This window comes from Panthera pardus, unplaced genomic scaffold (genome assembly GCF_024362965.1).
Source record: "Panthera pardus isolate Hobbes unplaced genomic scaffold, ASM2436296v1 HiC_scaffold_2, whole genome shotgun sequence".
NCBI lineage: Eukaryota > Metazoa > Chordata > Mammalia > Carnivora > Felidae > Panthera > Panthera pardus.
The window spans coordinates 65593885-65614481 of NW_026526765.1; the positions used below are offsets into that span (position 1 = coordinate 65593885).

At 39.1% G+C, this 20597-nt stretch overlaps 1 protein-coding gene across 3 annotated transcripts in view; it reads right to left on the reverse strand.

Moving 5' to 3' along the window:
- Nucleotides 1-4072: 4072 nt before the first annotated feature.
- Nucleotides 4073-20597, reverse strand: part of UIMC1 (ubiquitin interaction motif containing 1) — a 117228-nt gene continuing 100703 nt past the window's right edge. For all 3 annotated transcript variants that reach the window (XM_053907114.1, XM_053907116.1, XM_053907115.1), the window contains 5 exons: nt 9836-9920; nt 7606-7777; nt 6206-6269; nt 5112-5154; nt 4073-4565 (listed from right to left, as the gene is read on the reverse strand). In XM_053907114.1, the coding sequence (XP_053763089.1) occupies nt 4355-4565; nt 5112-5154; nt 6206-6269; nt 7606-7777; nt 9836-9920 (575 nt within the window). In that variant the 3' untranslated portion in view covers nt 4073-4354. The remainder of the gene's footprint in view (nt 4566-5111; nt 5155-6205; nt 6270-7605; nt 7778-9835; nt 9921-20597) is intronic.

Sequence of the window (20597 nt, forward strand, 5' to 3'; positions counted from 1 at the left end):
CTCTCATAGCACCCTTAGTACCAATCTCCAGCTGTCCAGGAGGAACTGAGGGATGGGAATTGGTGGTCAGGTCATTGAAAGGTGGGCTACAGCCAGGGCTGGGCTAGGAGCTAGGCTCTCCCTACTCGGAGCTGTTCATAGTCTTGTTTCTCACAGCTAACAGTGCCCAGCAGCCAGGCACACAGGCTCAGTAAGTTCCCCACCATTTCTTCCACACCCTTTACTCCAGGTGTGCCTTCCAGACTTCCTACCCCCATCAAGCTGCTTCTTGCTGTTAAGTCTTTGTTCATGCTGGTCTATCTGGAATAACCTCCCCCTTTGCCCTCTCTAGCCTTGTCACCAAATTTTTCCTACCCTTTATACTTCATGGGTGCCTGGGTAGCTCAGTCAGTTAAGCATCTCTTAATTTCGGCTCAGGTCATGATCCCAGACTCATGGATCATGCTTGGAATTCTCTTTCTCTCCCCCTCTGCAGCTCCCCTGCTGTCTCTCTCAAAGTAAATAAACATTAAAAAAATTATATTTGAGTCATCACCAATGCTGTGGAGCCTTTCCTGAGAAGTTCCTCTTGGCCCTGACCCCAGCTGAGTGTGGTCTATTGATCTGAGGGTCTTGGATTGGCTTATATCATTGCATTGACAACAGTCTATTAAAATAATGTTTGTCTTTCCCCACAGACTCCCAAGAAAATGTTCCTTATTCATCTTTGGAATCCCATGGCCCAGGTTCTAGACCTGACATGTAATAGGTATCAGTTAATTTGTGTTAAATTGAAGAGCTACAACTTCAGTAGTACAGGGCTTTTGAAACTGAGAGTTTTGAAATAACCTCTTCCTGCTTTCCTGGTGCGTATAGCTTCAGCAGCCTTTCCACTCTGGGCTTATATATTCTTCTATCTTCCCACTGGTATACCCTCCACTTAGTATCTGACTTCTCCTCAGTCCAATTTCTAAATCAACTTAGGGCCAAAGCTGTTCTGCCTCACAGGTGAGAATGAGCCCATCCAAACTTAAAACTTCCATTGAGTTTTGGGACTCAAGTGGGAGGTAGGAGGTGGTGAAGTACACAGAGCATTAGTTCTAGTGTCAGGCAGATGGGTTAGAATCCCATCCCATTTAGCTGTATGATTTTAGGCAAATCTCTTCATTTCTCTGAGCCTGAATTTTCCATGCATAAAACGTGGAGACTAATTTTTCCATAGGATTTGCCTCAGGTTGGGTTTCCCCAGAGGCAGACCTAATTTGAGTGCAAATATCTTAACTGGGAAGTGATCCAGGCCAGGGCTAGAATGAGGGTGATCCATGTGAGGTGTGCCTAGCTACAAAAGGTAAAGACGCCCTCTTACCTTCATGTAAGTGCCAACTCTGTCCTTACATGAACCCAAAGCAAGGGCCCCTCACTCTAGTCCCAGCCCTGATCCAGGAAGTGCTGGCAGGGGAACTGGAAGTGAGGTAGGAAGGAAAAGAAAAGCAATTGAATGTACATAACTAAGTTGCTGCTGGCAGCTCGTGAGGCTCAGTCCCACAGAGGAACTCTGTGAGAACTCTGGTGGAGAATGCACCCACCTAACAGGTAAGGAAGCTCAAGTATTTATCCCCCAGCTTCCACCTTTCACCGGTTGAGGACTGCCTCAGGGGCCTAAGTCCTGGCATCCTAGCCTGTGCCAATACAAAGCTAGAGAAGTGCTAATGCAGAGAGCTGCAAATTCTTGCAATAGGTTACTGTGGGTATGTAATAGAATGTTGAGTGCCCAGGGGAAATGGGCAAGGCACAGCCTCTGCTAGAGGATGAAAGGCTGTTGTAAGGGATGAAATGAAATTACACAACCACAATGCCTAACATGGAGTAGTTCTCTTTCCCAATTTATGGTAATAGCTTACAAAGTTCATGGAGCTTTCCAGCTCTCCAAGAATTGGCAACACCAGCAGAACATCTGCTTCCCACCTTTCAGGAGAAGAAAAAAAAGAAAAAAGAAAAACCCATGGGTCCTGGGTGAGCTCTAAATGCCCAGGGACCCAAGCCTGTTGTGAAAGCCTGGTGGTTGTTGAAGCTAAGACAGTCAAGGGCTCACTCCTAAAATAACTGACTCCTTTCGCATCTGCACCCCACCTCTAGCTTCTTTTACTTCTCACCCTAACACTACGTATGACATACAAAACCAGCATCACATTAATAACTGCTGCCATTTACTTCTCATCTTCTATGCGACAGATACTGTGCCTTTATATACATTATCTTACTCCTTAGAACACTGTTAAGTATGATTTCCCCATTTTATGGACAAGGAAACTGGGTCTCAGAGGGATTAACACGTATCAGAGAAAGGGGTTCAGACTCAGACTGATGCGATACTCTTTCCACTGACTTTTTATCTCTTCATTGTCTCACTAATGCCTCTCTCATGGGACCATGGGTACAGGGGGAATAAAATAAATGAGCAGACTTTACCAAAGATAGGGATGGTAGAGTGTAGGGAGGGGGTAAGGAGTAAGGTCATGAAGGGCACTGGGGAGATGGCTGATGGCTGTTTTCCTCTGACTAGCAAGTAAGCCTATTGGTCCTGGTCCTACTGACCCATACTCGCCTCCAACAATTTGCCACTGACCCATGTTCTGGGGAAACTGCTCAATTTTAAGCTAAAAAATTCACTTTCTAGAATCAGCCTTTTCTCTTCTCTTCAGGAAGAGAGAGAAACATATTATCCCACTTATAATGCTCTACCCTCCAATAAATTGCCAGTAAATGAGACTAGTGAGGATTAAGTTGATGGGACATAATAAACTACTTTTTGTTAGAAGGAAAACAAGAAAATAATCAATACTAGAGTAAAAATACAGCATTTTCTTTAGGACTGAAGATGAGGGGCACTGTGGTCTCACTGCCAAGGACAAAAAGTGGCTTTTATTTATTTCTCTGAGCCTTTGTTTCCTTATCTGAAAATTAGGGAGGGTAATACCTACCTCATAGAGTTGCTGTGAGGATTAAATGAAAGTACATACATTGCCTAAGCCACAATAGTTCCTCAAAAAACAACACCTATTACCTTACATGATGCTGGCCACAATGTCCGTGCCACCCAACACCAAAACATGGAATAAATAGTGTGCATACCATGCTGCCTTCTTTTAACTCAAAGAGCTTGTGTGCAAAGGCTCAGGCAGGAAACAATGCCTTAAAGGCCTTTGCTGTGCCTTCCATCCTAGCTATCTCTGAATCTCCAGTCTAACACACCCTTCATTTTCATCTTTTTTAAAACCAAGGAAAAGGTAACTTTGAGCTTGATAAATCAGAAGTTAGGAGAAGTCTGAGTGGTGTCCCTATTTATCCTGTCCCAGGGCCCATTCCTAGACAGCAGCCACCTCCCACAGTCTTTTATTACATCTCCAAATCAGGTTGGGCCAAAGCTAGCTTTCTTAACATCCTTGTTTGGTCATCTCCCACAGGTAGTTGCTTCTGCCATTCGACATCCTCTTATCTTTGGAGTCTGCAAGTACACTGAAGACAGACCACATCTCTGTTCTGCACCGAAAGCTCCTGGGCAATGTGGTAAAAAATGCGCACTCCTCTACTAATACACTGAAATATAAGTTATTTCCTATTGCTGCTATGACCTTTGACAGCAAGAGAACCAATCTGCTTTAACAGATATCCCTGGCATCCCCACTGGTTAATCTAGGAAGAAAAATAATTTTGCATAGGAACTACTAACAGAGCATTCAATTACAAATTCCTGGTAAGAATGGCAGGAGATATCCCTCAAAGGTCCTATGCTCTGGCTGAGAATTCTTAACTAGGTGAGGCAGCAAGATGAAGTGGTAGGTCACCGAATGGTAGGGACAGCAAAATAAGAGGTAGGATCTGATGCCTTGGCACCTTCCACAATGATGTCAGAAAAGGTCAAGGAAGTAACCACACAATGCTTAGAATTGCACACTACACATTCAGTGAATATCGGCAGTATGTCAAAGACCAGTAATAGAATTAATTTGGAAACATGTAATTTAGGAGTCTCAGAACTAGCTCCACATTTAAATATTCCCAACCCAAATCCAGTAACACAGAGAAAAAAAAGTAAAATCTCCATCTTATTGAAATAAGATTTCATACAAACATAGATAAATATATTTAAATTTTCTTTTAACTATAAGTGAATCCAGATTGTTATAAAACAGAATACTATACACAATGTCTGTATAGCTTATAGAAAACATCAAAACAAGAATGCTGAGTGGGTGCTGGTGGTGAAACCTGTAGGGCCAAAACTTGCTCAACAATGAAATAGGGGCCACTAAGGCTTAATGACCATGGCCCACCCCTATCGCTAATGGTTTTGTGAACTCTGGACCCTAGAAATTCAGAGTTTTCTCCTTCTTCCTTTGCCTGCTTTGGCCCGTGTCCGGCTACCTGGCCGGACAGTAAGTTGCTTTTTAAAGTCCACTAAGCAATCTGTGGCTTCTGAAACGGAAACAAAAGACTTGACGGGAGATTCGTTTAAGTCAAGATGTGCAGGGGAACTCTGCATCTCTCTGCTGCAGCCTGCCTCTTCCATCCCTAGCGAGGGCACCCTAGAGAGGAGGGGAAAAAATTCAGAATTCAATATATACCTACTAATAAGCACTAAGTATGTATCATGCATTGTACCAGGGGCTTTTACATACATTATCAGTTCATATAATCTGTAATAATCCAACCAGATAAGTACTATCATTCCCTTTTTGCAGATGAGGACACTGGATAAATTATAAACCCAAAGCCACACAGATAGTGAGAGAATGAGAATTCAGACCCAAATTCCCATTTTTTTTAATTTTTTTTTTTTTCCAAATTCCCAAACTTCTTGAAATCTAAGTCAGAAGACTATGGTTGGGAGGGAAGAATAAGTCATAGCTCTTGCTCTGCCTGTTTTTATGCCATGAAATTGAACTAGCCATCCAATTCTTAGCCAAGATATATTGGGGGTTGGGGGAGGGATCACAGAGAGAGGTCACACAGTTCCATGGTGATTTCTACCTTCAATAGTTTGAATATCACATTATCCACGGAACCCAGGACCAGGCCTACACTTTTGTAGAACTGCTCACAGTCATATTTCAATGTATACCCCAATTCACCTGAGGCCTCCTGTTTCTTTAGACTTGGTCTTTATTTCTGCATCTGTAATAAGAGAGAAAAAGTAGTAATGCTGTTAAAAGTGTTGTAATCATACTACTTCTCACTGCTCATGTGCTTCCTATTTTCTGAGCACTGCTTTTCATCAGTCTTATCCAGGTAGTTCAGATCCCCAATCCTCAGACCAATGGAATGTTAGTATTAGCATCCAATAGACTCAGCTGCAGAAGCATCGAGGTGAACACTTTTGAATGAACAACCTCTGAATAATCTACTTCAAATCTGGACTTGAGGTACAAGGAGTTGCCAAGGGAACTCTGCCACCTGCAGAGATTCAGAACATGCTGATCTAGAGGCAGCAGGCCGTAGGGCTTGGAGAGGCTGCCTTTTTATAGTCATCACGAGGCAAAACAGATTTATTTGTGAGAATGAACTACCAGAACTAGAAGGTAGGCAAATTTCCCCAGGCTTAAGCAAAAGCTCCTCTTCCATCTACATCTAGTGAATTTTAACAATAGCAACAAATAACAATAGTAATAATAGCAGCTAACATTTACCAAGAGCCTACTTATGCCAGAGAATTTGTTTGGAGCTTTACTAGATATAATCCTTACAATCTATGAAGTTGGTATTACTAACTTTATGCAATGCTCTTAACCAATCCACTCTACTGCTCCATAAATACTAGGCACAAAGAGAGAGTTACTTCCTATAATCCCTCAGGAGCATAGGTTGGGACACAAAACTAAAAGTGACACATAAATAATGCACAAAACATTAGAAGGAGGAAGAAATGTCTACATGTCTGGTTTTCCAAGATTGTTCCTTTAGAAGGTATTTAGGGCTGTGTCATTCCTCTATGATTTGGATTTTTTTTTTCCCACTCAACAGGCTTTATAAAGCCTGAAATGAAACACATGATGAACAAGACAGGGTGTGTCCTCATCTTCTTTAGGGAGATACAACTTAGAGTCTAAAAGGCTGGCTGATTGGGTCAAATGTATACCCACATAACTCCAACAAACAATGAGTTCTCAGTGGCTATTTTTACTGGGCCTTTGACAGAAGCCCAGAAAATTGGTCCTGAAGTCTTCACCTGCAGTCTTCTGCTCAGACTGTTCCAAGAGACTGAGGAGTCGGCCTTCACTGAGTTTTTTTTCCTGTGACAGAGAAAAACAGATGAAAGAGTTATCTCATGGCAGAGAGTCTAAAATACAACCTCCTTAGCCCAGATCACACTTGTCTCCAGGAGAGAAGGAATGTGGGACACAGCTCTAGGAAAGTCTTTTGCTTTCTAATAAACAGGGTACACAAGTAAAAACACAAACTGTGATGATGAACAGAATACATCTTTATGCCAAGAATATTATCCAAGAATGGATACCAGAGTCAAAGCAAATTATTCCACCAAGATCATATTAAAGAACAGTAGCCTTTGACCATGACAGATTTAGAGAGATTTAAAATAGAAAATAATAGTTTCACGGTAGCTTCTAGAGATAGTGATGCCAGAAGAATAAACAGGCTCTACAATATAAGCATTTACCTATAATCCCCAACTCCAAATCACTACCTCAAAATCACCCCATTGATATAGGAGAGTCCCTTTCTTTTGTCATGATAGATAATGGCTCTTCACCTTAGTGTGCAGTGACTGCTAAGTTAGTAAACATAGAATATGGAGCTGCTGCTTTATCTTTGATCTCTAAGCCAAGACTTGCTCTTGCTGATCTAATTGCAAAGCCCAGAAAGCACATTCATCTTCCCAGTAACTAGTGGCCAGACCTCACAGCTTCCTAAGACCAGGCTCACAAGGTGTTAAACAGAGTTGATCTCAAATATGCTCCTGGCAGTGGGGATATGACTGGATATCCTTTCAAGAGAAGAATTTGGTGATATGTTTCAACAGATTTTAAAATGTTTATATCCATTCCCCTAGGAGTTCCACTTCAGGAAATCTATTCTAGGAAACAGTAAGTGGTACACAGATTAAGGTTTTAAATACAATCTTGTAATACAAAAGAATTGGGAAGAACCTAAATGCCCAATAATATGAGAATGGTTATGTGACTTCTGTGTGATGTAAGTATTAAGAGTAATTTAAAAAAAAGTTTGAAAATAAACCCAGGAAGGTGTTTATGCTACAATGTTATGTAGACACACACACACACACATACACACATATATATCTGCATATATAGTGTGGTCTCACTTACATGAAATATGCATAAAAAAAAAGACTGAAAAAATTGGCCAAAATACTAAAAGTTGTTATCTCTGAGTAGCTAAATTATGGGTAATAATTTCTTAATTTCTCCTGATTCTTCATATTTTTTTGAACTGCCTATATTTCCTACAAGGAGCATATATGCTTTTTAATTGAAAGAAAATATAATTTTAAAATGCAATCTTGTTTCTAGATAAGCAAAAAAGAAGGAAGAAGAAAAAAGCATAGAACAGAACTTTGGAGAGCTTCCTAAAACATTCCATACATACCTTTGGGTTCCTCAGCCGCTGCCGCCACTTCTCCTCCATAGCTGAGCATATCCTCCCACTCTCTTCAGGCCCATCTCCTTGGTCACCCCTTGCAAGCTGGAGACAGGACTCTACATGACTCTGATACTCTCTGAATGGGACCAGGGATTTACAGAGATAACACTTCTCATTCCTAGCCAATCAGAAGGAAGGGGGAAAGAGCAGTTTTAAGATTTGCTTTTGCCTCTGGGCTCCTGGATATGTCTCAAATTGTGTTTTTATGTTACTCTGTCTCAATTGTGTTTTTACGTTATTCGGTGGAGGAGACATGTCAACCAATGCAGATTCACTCAGCAGGATGGCCAATAAAACTAACCTGACGCCAATCAAAAGGACTGAGTGATTAGCGGTTTTCCCTGGCTGTTTCTCTGTACCCTGCTGTTGCAGCAGTGGGATGGTAATGAAATCAGCTCTTCTAACTATCTCAAACAATGCTGATTGCTCTTCAGACATAAAATATTCTGTCAAACTCTTCTGAAATTAAGTGTAATAGTTTTTTCAAAGGGAAGTTAAAATTTAGACAACCATGAGAATTAAATCAAGATGACATTTTTTACCAGGGTGGATGAACTTGTCTGACTCTGTATGCTGACTTCCTTAATTTTACAACCTGCAACATCAACTAGGAAGTTACCAAAACCATGTGGTTCTGCCAGAGACTTTTGAGTAACTTCACCTACATAGTTATTTTTATCTTTTATAATAGTAGAATCTGTAGAAAGAGAGGAAACTGTGTCCTTGAAGTAAGATTCATTGGGGACAAAGGAAGAAAATAAGCACTTATTAAGTATTTTCTCTGTGGTAGGAACTGGTACCAAGCCCTTTAAACACAACTTCTCAATTAATTCTTTGGCCCTACTAAGAAAGTACTATTCTCCCCAAGGTTCTATAGCTAATAAATGTCAGAAACCAGATCTTCTAGACTCTTAAGATCATCTTCATTTTAAGAAGCTAAAGAAAACTTTCCAAAGGCTGCTATTTTAGACTTCTCTTTCTGGTCATAACTATTCAGTTACTATACAGCAAGAGAAATCTGGATTAGTTCTACAGAAAACTTTCTCTGGAGGTCTTTAAAAATAGGAGAAAAAATTATCTCATATACTCAATCATCTGGAAGAATATAAATAAAACTCTGCCTTATGAGAAAATCTAGACCAGTGTACCTTTTAAAATTTATGAATTAATGCAAAAATCATACAGTCATCCCCTACTACATGAGATAGCAGCACTGTGGAAGGAGCTTAAGTTTCGGAGTCAGGATTTGCCAGTTTTCACTACATGATCTTTAACCAGTTACTTATAATTTCCCTTCAATTTCCTTATCTATTTAAAAAAAAAAGAAAGAAAGAATAACTATCTTATCAGCTATTGTGAGAGTTACAAAGTACATCAAACACTTAGCACAGTGGCTGGTACATAATATTAGGTGTTCAACAAGGAGCTATTATTGTTTTTGCTGTCTCAGACACATTTTATTAGATGCTGAGGATATAAACATGAATGAAGGCAAGGATCTGCCTTCAAAATTCACAGTCTACCCAAGGAGACAGAAATGAAAAAAAAGAAAAAAAAATACTGCAATATAGTGGGATGGGATGCAATACAGTCATAGAGGAATGTCCACATGTTAGGATTCCAAAAGGAGCAAGTGATCAGCTCCACTCAACTGGATTAGGGAAGACAGCCTTGAAATTTAGGGTCTAAGATCTGTATTTCAAAGATTAAACATTTCTGCCTAATGACTGACTGCTTTAATGTATTGTTGGTAATGTCTTTCCTTTTAGGGGGCATCACTTCTACCCGACCACCCTTTAGAATATACTTTGTCAAGCTGCAACCTATAACCCAAAGAAGTCACTTATATTGCCCAACCTTTTGCAACTGAACTTCTGTACCATTACATTGCAAAATAGCTCACTGCTCCCAAAAGTACCAAACACCAAAATGCAAATTTAAAGAAAATAGAATGCGGAAATGGAATGGGTGGTAGAATTTTTTAAGGGTAATTCAAAAAGATAGAGGCCACCTGCATTAACATAAATTGGGAATAAGAAAAATAGATTCAGATATCAAAGCAATGAAGTGACTGGAAAGCCAAAGAAACCCAGGGTAGAGAGGAATAGGTCTCTTTATTCAGTCCAAGCAATGGTATGTTAAACAAGAGCTCTGAGAACACGACATAGTCACTTACTTGTCAATGTCTAGGGAAGTTTGGGCAGTTGTCTCACTGTCACTCTTGCTCTTGCTGTTGGCCTCTTTTTGTCTCCGAGTCAACACTTTCAACAAAAAAAGGAGGGGAGGGGCAGGGAGGGGTAGAGAGAGACAGAGAAAGAAAGGAAGAAAGAAAGAAAAAGAAAGAACGAAAACTGTTAGTTGGAAGTAGATTCTGAATATAAAAGACAAAATGTATGGGAAGAAGTTTAAAATCATATTCCACTGGGAGAAGTGCACTGTGTCTGCAAAATCTCTGCCTTTTCTAGCAAAGAGAGTAACACCTGTAATGTATGAATTGAAGCTGCCAGCCACAAGATATTCCTATATTTGCTAATAAGATCGATTTATCCCCTATTTGCCATGAGATCTAAAGATCTAGTCCAGGGATGCCTGGGTAGCTCAATCGGCTAAGCATCCAACTCTTGATTTCAGCTCAAGTCGTGATCTCAGCGTCATGAGATAGAGTCCTGCGGCAGGGCTGTATGCTGGGTGTGGAGCCTGCTTAAGATATTCTCTCTCTCTCTCTCTCTCTCTCTCTCTCTCTCTCTCTCTCTCTCTCTCTCTCCCCCCCCCCCCCGCCCCTCCCCTACCTGCACATGGGCACTCTCTCTCTCTGTCTCTAAAATAAATTAATTAATTAATAAATTAATAATAATAATAAATAAAAATCTAGTCAACACAAGGAAAGGGTTTTGTGTAGTACCCCAACTAGCAGCACTCAAGGGAGGGATTTATACTTTACCAACCAAAATTCTATCTGGTGTGACATACACTCCAATCAGGTAGTCTATGGAATATAGTAATGATAGCTACATCTATCTGAGTACACACATTAGTTCCAATCTTTAGTATAGAAAGTGTTCCAATTACAAGTGAGGAAACAAACTCACAATGGTGAACACAACCAGTTTTTCCCACTACACTAGGACCACTTCCCAGTTCTAGTGGGTACAGATAGCTTTAGCCCAGGTGGCATATAAATAATACTTTGTCTCACACCCAAAGCATCTGTTTATAAAAGCACAGTCTCTTAAAAGGTCTTAGAGGTTAATCAACTATTTTGCAGTCTTCATTCCTTGCCAACAAGAAAAACTATAACCATCTAACTTCAAATTTTGCCTTCCTCCCTCTTGACTTGAAATCCCCATGTCAGAGAATTTAGGAAGGTTAGCAGTTCACAAAATAATTTAGGTTGTGAAGCGTTGATCTAGTCCAGGAGTCAACAAACTTCTTCTTTAAAAGGCCAAACAGTAAATACTTTAGGCTTGGCAGGCCATATGGTCTCTGTCACACTACTCAACTCTGCACGGTGCAGAAAGGCAGCCATCAACAACCCATAAATAACTGGGTGTGGTATGCTCCAGTAAAACTGTATCTACAAAAACAGATGTCTGGCTACATTTGGCCCCTGGTAGCCAGAGTCTGCCAACCCTTCTAGTCCAACCTTTTACTCATAAAAAATGCCTTGCAAGCATCCCCAACAAATAATCACCTAGTCTCAACTTGATTATATCCATTCCCTGAGGGGAATTCACTTTCTCCTAGGGAAACTCATTCTACTGCTACACAACAATCCGACTCAATTTGTATTTACTGGGGGCTCTATGAATAAGTCTACCCCCTTTTATGTAAGTCAATTCTCTGAAAACTTAACAAGCTACATTACAATCTTGGATTTACTCAGTTGTCTGCTCCACTGAAATGTAACCTCCTTCAAAGCAGGGACTATACTTAGTCATTAATCTAATTTCTAATGACCGCAGAAAATTTTGATTGCATTGGTTAGCTCTAATCCTTATAATAATCCTCCAGATTGGTATTATTATTCTGCCCTACTTTAAAGGTATGGAAACAAACTCAGAGGAAATGACTTTGCCAAGCTATCACAATTGCTAAGTGACAGAACCCAAGGAGAGATCTATACCAGTCTGATTCTTATACCCAAGTTTTATATTCCTAGTTAACCTCCTTTATATACACCTCAATTTGTCAGGCTCTCTTTAAATGTGTGGCACCCCAAAATGGACCTAATACTCAATAAGCAGTCTGACTAGTAGAGAGAACACAAGAACCACAAACTAACCCACTTAGACTCATATTCCACTAATTCAGCCAAAGCTGTATTTGCTTTATTGACAATCTTAAATTAAGCTTAAAGTGAGCTTAAAGGCAACTAAGATCCATCCCCTACCCTCCCAAATCATCTTCAAATAAATTATCATCAAGACAAGTCTTCTAATTCTATACTTGGGTATTGGGTATAAAACAACTAAGCTATTGGTTATTTCCCCCCCTTAAACACAGGACTTTATATTTATCCCTGTTTTTTTGTTTTTTTTGTTTTTTTTTTTTCCCAGCTGAACATTTTAGTCTGTTGGGATCATCTGCAGTCTTAATTCTGTCATCTGATGTTATCAGCTCTCTTTTCCATCTTTGTGTCATCTGCATGACAAGCATGACAACCATGCTTTCTACATCTTCATCCAAGTTATAAATGATATGGCCAAGGACAGAAAACTGTGGCATTTTACTAAAGAAGCCTGTCTTCTCCCTGGTCCAAATTTCATTTAAATACTTAATCAAGCAGATATTTATTGAGAACCTTCAATGTACAAGTACTTTTGGAGAGATATAGGAAATCATGCGGTAGGGTCCTTGCTCTTAAGGAGCTTACAACTTACTAAGGGAGACAGCATATACACTCAAATAATTACGATACAAGGTGTAAAAAGATACGCATAATAAAAGAAGATCATATACACAAGCAACTATTAATAGCGTTTGTCTCTGGGGAGGATGTCAGGGACATTTGGGGAATGGAATTGGAGAGAGAGGCATATTTTGTACTATATACTTTTCTGTACTGTTGAATTAAAAATTAAAAGGGAAGAGAAAAGAGACGGTAGAGAGGTGTTAGGTACAAGTTAGAGTATACTATATATCTATTTCTAAGGTTCCTTCCAACCCAGAGATTTTATAAGTAAAAAGAAAGTACTGTAGGAGAAAACATCCCAGACACAGTTGTATAACCATCTTCAAATCCTATTCTATCAGCCATCCCACATTTCTCCATCTTATGTACAAGGACTTCATCAGAGATTTTATCAAGTGTCTTGCTGAAATTAATTCTCAAAAGGTTGGCACCTCACAGATTACAGAAACCTTTAAGGGTTGTTGTTTTTTTCTCTCTTTCTTTCTATTTGTCCCCCATCTTGACTACCAAGTATTTTTCCAAAAGAAATACTTGGAAAGCACTCCACAGGCAAAGCTGGAAAAATAATTAATTGCTTCTAGCACTTTATATATACCTCTATTGTACTTAGTGCCTTTCTGTTGTTATTTGTTTATATGTCAAGTCTCCTACACTATATAACTTTCTGAATTTAGAGATTCTAGGTTTTATTGTTTCTTCAGAATCCTCAGTAGAGTCCAACATTGATTAGGTGCTAATAAATATTTGCCAAATTAAATCATAGCAATGGATTCAAAAAAGTTCTTGTTTTATGAGGACCTTCTCTGTGCCAGGGACTTTATAAACATCATCTCTAATTCTTTACAATAATCCTGCAAGGCATATATGATTACCTGTATTTTTACAGATGATGAAATATTAAATAACTTGATCAATATCACAAAGCTAAAACAACAACAAAAGAAACATGGCACCAGGAACGCAATACAAGTCTAACTTTAAAGAAGCTTATGTTGGGGTTTCTGGCTAGCTCAGTCAGTGGAGTGTTTGACTCTTGATCTCAGGGTTGTAGTTTCGAGCCCCATGCTGGGTGTAGAGATTACTTAAAAATAAAATCTTAAAAAATTAAATAAATAAAGATGCATATGTTGTTCTACAAGAGTAGGCTGCCTTTCCTGAAAAATAAGAGGGAACGGAAGGGAAGATAAAAAGTTGTAAGTGGTAAATGAGTGGAAAAGAATTTGAGGGGAGAGACTAGGCAGACAGCTGTAAACCATATGCTAATTTTATTATTAAATGTTATGATCAGAGTAAACTGGACTGACTCTGCAGCTATATTTTGTCTTAGAAACCTATAGCCCTTACAAAGGAGCATGAAGGAATATGTTGCTCTAAAAGAGCCTCCTACTTTGGTTTCTGAGGGCCAAGACAGCCATTTCAAATAGCTATAGGAAGAAATTTCAGTATTAAACTTAAGCCCAAAAACCTAACTACTGGTGACAACGGTCAAAGATTTCAAAAGGGAACAATGGAATCTGAGGACAGATAACTACCAGGAAAGCAACTACCAGGGCCAGGTAAGCAAAACAGAAAGAAGGGATATCACTGAGACCTGACAGAGCCACTTATAAACCTATGACCATTAACTCAGGCCTTTACAGAACTGAATGGAAAACATCCTAAGGAGCTGTGCTTGGGACTTGGCTTGGCACTGTTAATATACAAAAGAAGCTGTAACACCCAGCAGAATAAAGTGCATTGACTTTAGAGTTGTCCAAGTTGGGATTCTACCAGCTGTGTTGTCTATGGCAAGTTACTTAACCTGAGTATCAGTAGATTACCTACAAAAAGAGATAATAGCACCTATCCTCTGAGGTTTTGGTAAAGATCATATCAGATAACCCAAATAATTTGGATTTAATTTAATCCAAATAAATTGTTGAGTGTCCAGCCCACAGAAAGCCCTCAGCAAACATTTGTTGCTATTATTATATGATTCCATTATCCTTCCAGATTTCTTAGCTTTATCCAAAGATTTAAGACTACCCTTAGAATAAGTGCCAAATAGCTTATCTATTATTTTTTCTAATTGTCTTTTAATGTTTATTTATTTTTTGAGAGAGAGACAGAATGTGAACGGGGGAGGGGCAGAGAGAGAGGGAGACACAGAACCTGAAGCAGACTCCAGACTCCAAACTGTCAGCACAGAGCCCGACGCAGGGCTTGAACCCACAAACTGTGAGATCATGACCTGAGCTGAAGTCAGACGCTTAACCAACTGAGCCACCCCCACGACCCAGCTTATCTATAATTTAAGTCTTAATCTTTAGTTCTCATACTAATTTATACAAACAAAATGGTAAAGTAAATAATTAAAGTATTAAAGAACAATTATCAATATCATATAAACATTTGTTTCCACAATGCACAGAAGACACACAATCAACAATAAAAACATTTGGCCTGAAACTGTAAATAATGAAGATGGTCCCTTGAGGAGAGTGGAAATTATACATACAAAGAGAGACTTGGCAGAATAACAGTCTAGTCAGTATGTCTCCTTCAAACTCAAAACCATCTCAGCAGAAAAAAATGGAAGGCCACAGAACTGTGTATGGTCCTGCTAAGAAGACCAGCCATCCTCCAACCCAGCACTTCCTCAGTGGAAGGTACAAGAAGGGAAGGCTTGTTATACCGGCATGTTGCCTATCTCAATATTGTCAGCCTCTCCCAAAAGACTAGTCCCAACAAAAAGGCATCATTAGAATTATCTACATTTCTGAGACATGTGGCTATTTAAATTTAAATCTTAATTAGAATTAAACATAATTTAAAATTCAGCTCCTCAGTCCCATGAGGGGTGATGACACAATCTAGTCCATTGCAGTGTTCCTGCTGCCTCAAGGACTTTATCTTATGAGTAGGTCTCTGGTGATGAATTCCTTCAGTGTTAGTATATCTGAAAAGTCTCTATTTCATCTTTTAAATTTTTAATAACATTTTTAGTTTGGAATAATTTAGATTTGTAAAGTGTTGGAAAGATAGTGCAGAGATTTCTTTATAACGTTCGCTTACTTTCTCCTAATGTTAACACCTTATGTAACCATGGTTCATTTGTCAGAACTAAAACATTTACACTGGTACATAGCTATTAATCTTTTTCTTTCAGTATTTTGAAAGATTTTGCCCCAATGTCTTCTTGATTGTGTTGTTCCCAACAAGAAATCTGATTAATTCTTATGTTTTCTATCTGCATGTAACATATCTTTTTTCTCTGGAAGGTTATAAGGTTTTTTTCTTTATCTCTGGGTTTTGTTTGTTTGTTTGTTTGTTTGTTTGTTTGTTTTAAGTAAACTCTATGCCCAACGTGGGGCTAGAACTCATGACCTTGAGATCAAGAGCTGCATGTTCTACTGACTCAGCCAGCCAGGCACCAACCACCCCCCCCAACCCGCCCCACTTCTTCTTTATCTCTAGTTTTAAGCAATTTGATTATGATGTGTTTTTTTGTTTTTTTTTTTGAGGGTGAGAGAGTGCACAAATGGAGGAGAGGGACAGAGAGAGAGAGAGAGGGAGAGAGAGAGAGAGGGAGAGAGAGAGAGAGAGAGAGAGAGAGAGAGAGATTGATTGATTGAGAGAGAATATCCCAAGCAGGCTCCACACTTAGCATGGAGCCCGATGCAGGGCTTGATTCCACAACCTGGGCTCATGACCTGAGCCAAAATCAAGAATCCGACACTCAACTGACTGAGACACCCAGACACACCAATTATGATGTGCTTTTTAAAGTTTATGATGATATTTCTTCTTCCTGTGCTTCATAGAACTTATTGGATCTACAAATTTATAGTTGTCATCAACTTTGGAATTTTCTCAGCCATCATTTCCTCAAAATTTTTTTCTGTCGTTTGCCCCCTATAGCAACTGTTATTTACCAGTATATTAGGCCACTTAAAATAGTCTGATACACAACAGATTTAAATTTTGATGTAATCTAATTTATCTAGTTTTGTCTTGTATTGCTTATACTTTTGGTGTCAGATCTAAGAATCCATTGCCAAATCTAAGGTCATAAGATTTACCCCTAAGAGTTTTAGTACTTACATTTAGATCTTTGATATATTTTTTTGTATACAGTGTGAAGTAGGGGTCAAACTTTTTCTTCTGCATATGGATATTAAGTTGTCTTAGTACCATTTGTTGAATAGACTATTTTCCCCCTATTGAACTATCCTGACAGCCTTGTCAAAACCTGGTTAGCTATAAATGTATGGTTTTAATTCTGGACTCTCAATTCTATTCTTTCTTTCTTTCTATCTATCTATCTATCTAATCTATCTATCTATCTATCTATCTATCTATCTAATCTCCTTATGCCAGTGCCATACGGTCTCAATTGGTAAGTTATATAATTAGGAAGTGTGGACCCTCAACTTTGTTCTTTTTCAGGGCTGTTTTGGCTATTCTGGATCCCTTGTATTTCCCGAACTCAAAAAATGGAGTCATTAACCCAGCTGCTTAGGACAAAACTTGGTGTCACCTGAATTTTCTCCTTCCCTCAGATTCCAACAAATACTGTAGGATCAACCTTCAATATACATCCCAAATTTGGCAACTTCTTTACCTTACAACTATCACTATCATCTACTATCACATTAGACTCTGCCTGGAATACTGCAAAAGCCTCCTCCTTAGTCTGTTCACATCTACTTTTGCCCCTGGCCCTTTACAGACTATATTTCACACAGTAGCCAGAGTTGGATTATATCACTCCCTTGCTCTCAACTGTTCCATGGCATTTCATCATATTTAGAATGAAGTACAAAACCCCAGATGATCTGGTCACTGATCTGATCTTTCCTCTCTTTTCCCCTGTTGTTCATCCCACTACACTCATTGTGGCTTCCCTGATGCTGTAGAAACATGCCAAGCACACTCTTGTTTTAGGGCATTTATAGTTATTCCCTTTACCTAGAATGACTCTATTCAAAAATCACCTCAAGAAGTCTTCCTTGATCTTTTCATTTAAGAGCTCCCCATGGCCTCCTACCACCTTCCCTGTCCTGGGCATTCTCTATACCCTGGTTTTTGCTTCATTTTTCTTAAGCCTTACTTATTATCTGTTTTCTCCATGAGAATGTAAGCTTCATGAGCACACAGACTTCTTTTCTGTTCAGTGGTATATTCTCAGCTTGTATAACAGTACCTGGTTATAATAGGTGCTATATAAATTATTAACTGGGGTTGTCAGTAAAGGAACATAAATAATATAGTATAAACAATACTTCTGAATTACTCAGGGGGCTCTCTAAGTTGAGCATCCTACAGTGGGCTTAGCCAGAAACCGAAATCAAAGTTGCCTTCTCTCATCCTGATCCCTGGTCACAAAAAAGCTTGATTGATTCCCTCACGAAAAGATTCTCAAATCTGTCCACTTCCACTGACTCTCCTTTACTACTGGTCTCCCTGTTTCTAGCCTCAGTCTCTCCAATCTATCTTCCATACTGCTCTAAGAATAACTCAGGCCCAGTATTACCAGTGGCAGTACCCAGGAAGCCTTCCCTGACCCAAGAAAGCTCCAATCTCTACACTCAAACAGGACTCTATGTGCGTATCTATCATAGCACTTCTCACACAACACTCTAATTACTGCTTTACCTACCTGTCTCCCCCAACAGATTGTCTCTTAATCACTTCAGCATTCCACATTCCTGGCATAAAATTGACACTCAATATAAACGTATATTTAATGAATTCATTTGGCAAGATAGTTTCTTATTCACAAGTTTGCCAGAGTATTTTCTTGGCTTTAAGAACAACTGAATATCTTTATAACTTAGATGAAAAGGTCTCTTAGGCCTGACCCAAAATAACACTTGAAGCAGAAAAGCCCTATCTACCTCAGTCCAATCAATAAATAAATTCTTGTTGTCTTCTCAGGTTCTTTTTTTTTTTTTTTTTAAAGTTTATTTATTTTTGAGACAGGGAGAGACAGAGCATGAACAGGGGAGGGTCAGAGAGAGGGAGACACAGAATCTGAAGCAGGCTCCAGGCTCTGAGCTGTCAGCACAGAGCCCGACGTGGGGCTCAAACCCATGGACTGCGAGATCATGACCTGAGCTGAAGTCAGCTGCTTAACCGACTGAGCCACCCAGGCGCCCCGTCTTCTCAGGTTCTAGACTTGATAATTTTATTCTACTACAGATAGCATCTAACTCAAAAACCCTAATGATTACATTGACACTTCCTAAGTATAAAAAAACCTAAAACAGGCAGGCATCACTGAGTCCTATTTACAGATGAGCAAAATAAAGACTCAGAGACCTCAATTCTGTAAATACCTGGTCTTGGATATGATTCCAAGTCTGTTAGACTCCAAAGCCAATACCACAATACCAAACTGTCTTCTTTGCTTCAGAGAAGCCACAGAGGCCCCCTGTCCCTATTCAAGTTGTAGCAATTTCCTTTCCAGTTTAGAGACAAGCTTGCTTTCAAGAAGTACACTTAATGTTGAGCTATTGACCCTAACCTTCAATACTGCTATAGTTATCCCCTGCATCTGAAGTGTCAGCATGGCTTGCATAATACCTATCCATATAAAGACAAAAGTACTCATATAAAAATATTCTTAGCAGTGACCCCCCACCCTGAAGCTAAAGGCAAGAGTAAATACTGAGAAAAATCCATAAGCCACACAATCCTACTTAAGATACAGAAATAAAGGGTCTACCACCACTATATTTTTATGAGCAAAATTTCTCAATCTATGAGGTACTGAATAACTTAGAGGTCTTAGAAAAACAGTCACTTGTCTAGTTCCTACTAGCACTTGAGTATAATATTTATAGTTCAATTTTTTCTTTAACAGCTAGAATTTTTATTTAAGCAATTTGACAATATATATCTAGGATTGTAAAATAATTCATATCTACTGACCCATGAATTATACCTTGGCAATCTATTCTGAAGAAATCATCTGATTTTAAACAAGATCATAAGACAAAGATATCTTATCAAAGCATTATTTATAACAATTAAAAATTTAAACAACCTAATGTTCAAACACAAGATGAAATACTATGCAGGAATTAAAAAAAAAAAAAAGATGGAAAAGAAATATACCAAAACATTAAATGTAAAGCGGGAAGGGGGAGTAATTATTTTTCCATGTTGCCATTTTTTTTTCAGTGAGCATATATACCACTTTAAAACTTAAAAAAAAACTGTTTAAATAAATATTAGGAGACACCCCTGATGAAATAACAGATCAGGCAATGGTCATCAACGACCATCAGTTGAAAGCTAGCGGCTTTCTAATGAATGGATTAGGCTGATCCTGCTGATCAACTGAATCATAAAAGTAAGATAATCAGATAGTATGTGCCTCCCGAACTGATGCAATATGAAATATACAATACCACTTATAAAGCACTCTTTAAAAAAAAAAAACCCCAAACTGAACCTGATAAAACCTCAAATCTAACTATTAAGTTTCCAGAAATATTGTCTAGAACAGAATAACATGTTAAAGATAGAACAGGAAGGGGTGCCTGTATGGCTCAGTCAGTTGGGTGTTTTGACTTCAGCTCAGGTCATGATCTCGTGGTTTGTGGGTTCGGGTCCTGCCGTCAGGCTCAATGCTATCAGCACAGAGCCTGCTTGGGATCCTCTGTCTCCCTCTCTCTGCCCCTCCTCTGTTCATGCTCTTTCTTTCTCTCTCTCTCTCTCAAAAATAAACAAACATTAGGGGCACCTGGGCTGCTCAGTCGGTTAAGCCCGTGTCGGGCTCTGTGCCAACAGCTCAAAGCCTGGAGCCTGTGTCTCCCTCTGTCTCTCTGCCCCTCCCCTGATTGCACTCGCTCACGCTCTCTCCCTCTCTCTCTCAGGAAATGAACAAACATTAAAAAAAATTATAAATAAATAAACATTAAAAAAAAAAGAACAGGGACACAATCAGCAAAATCCACAAAAGGAATACTGAAAGACAAAAAGCCAGTCTCTTTAACAAATAAACTGTCAAGAAAATAGAGATAGGCGGATAACTGAG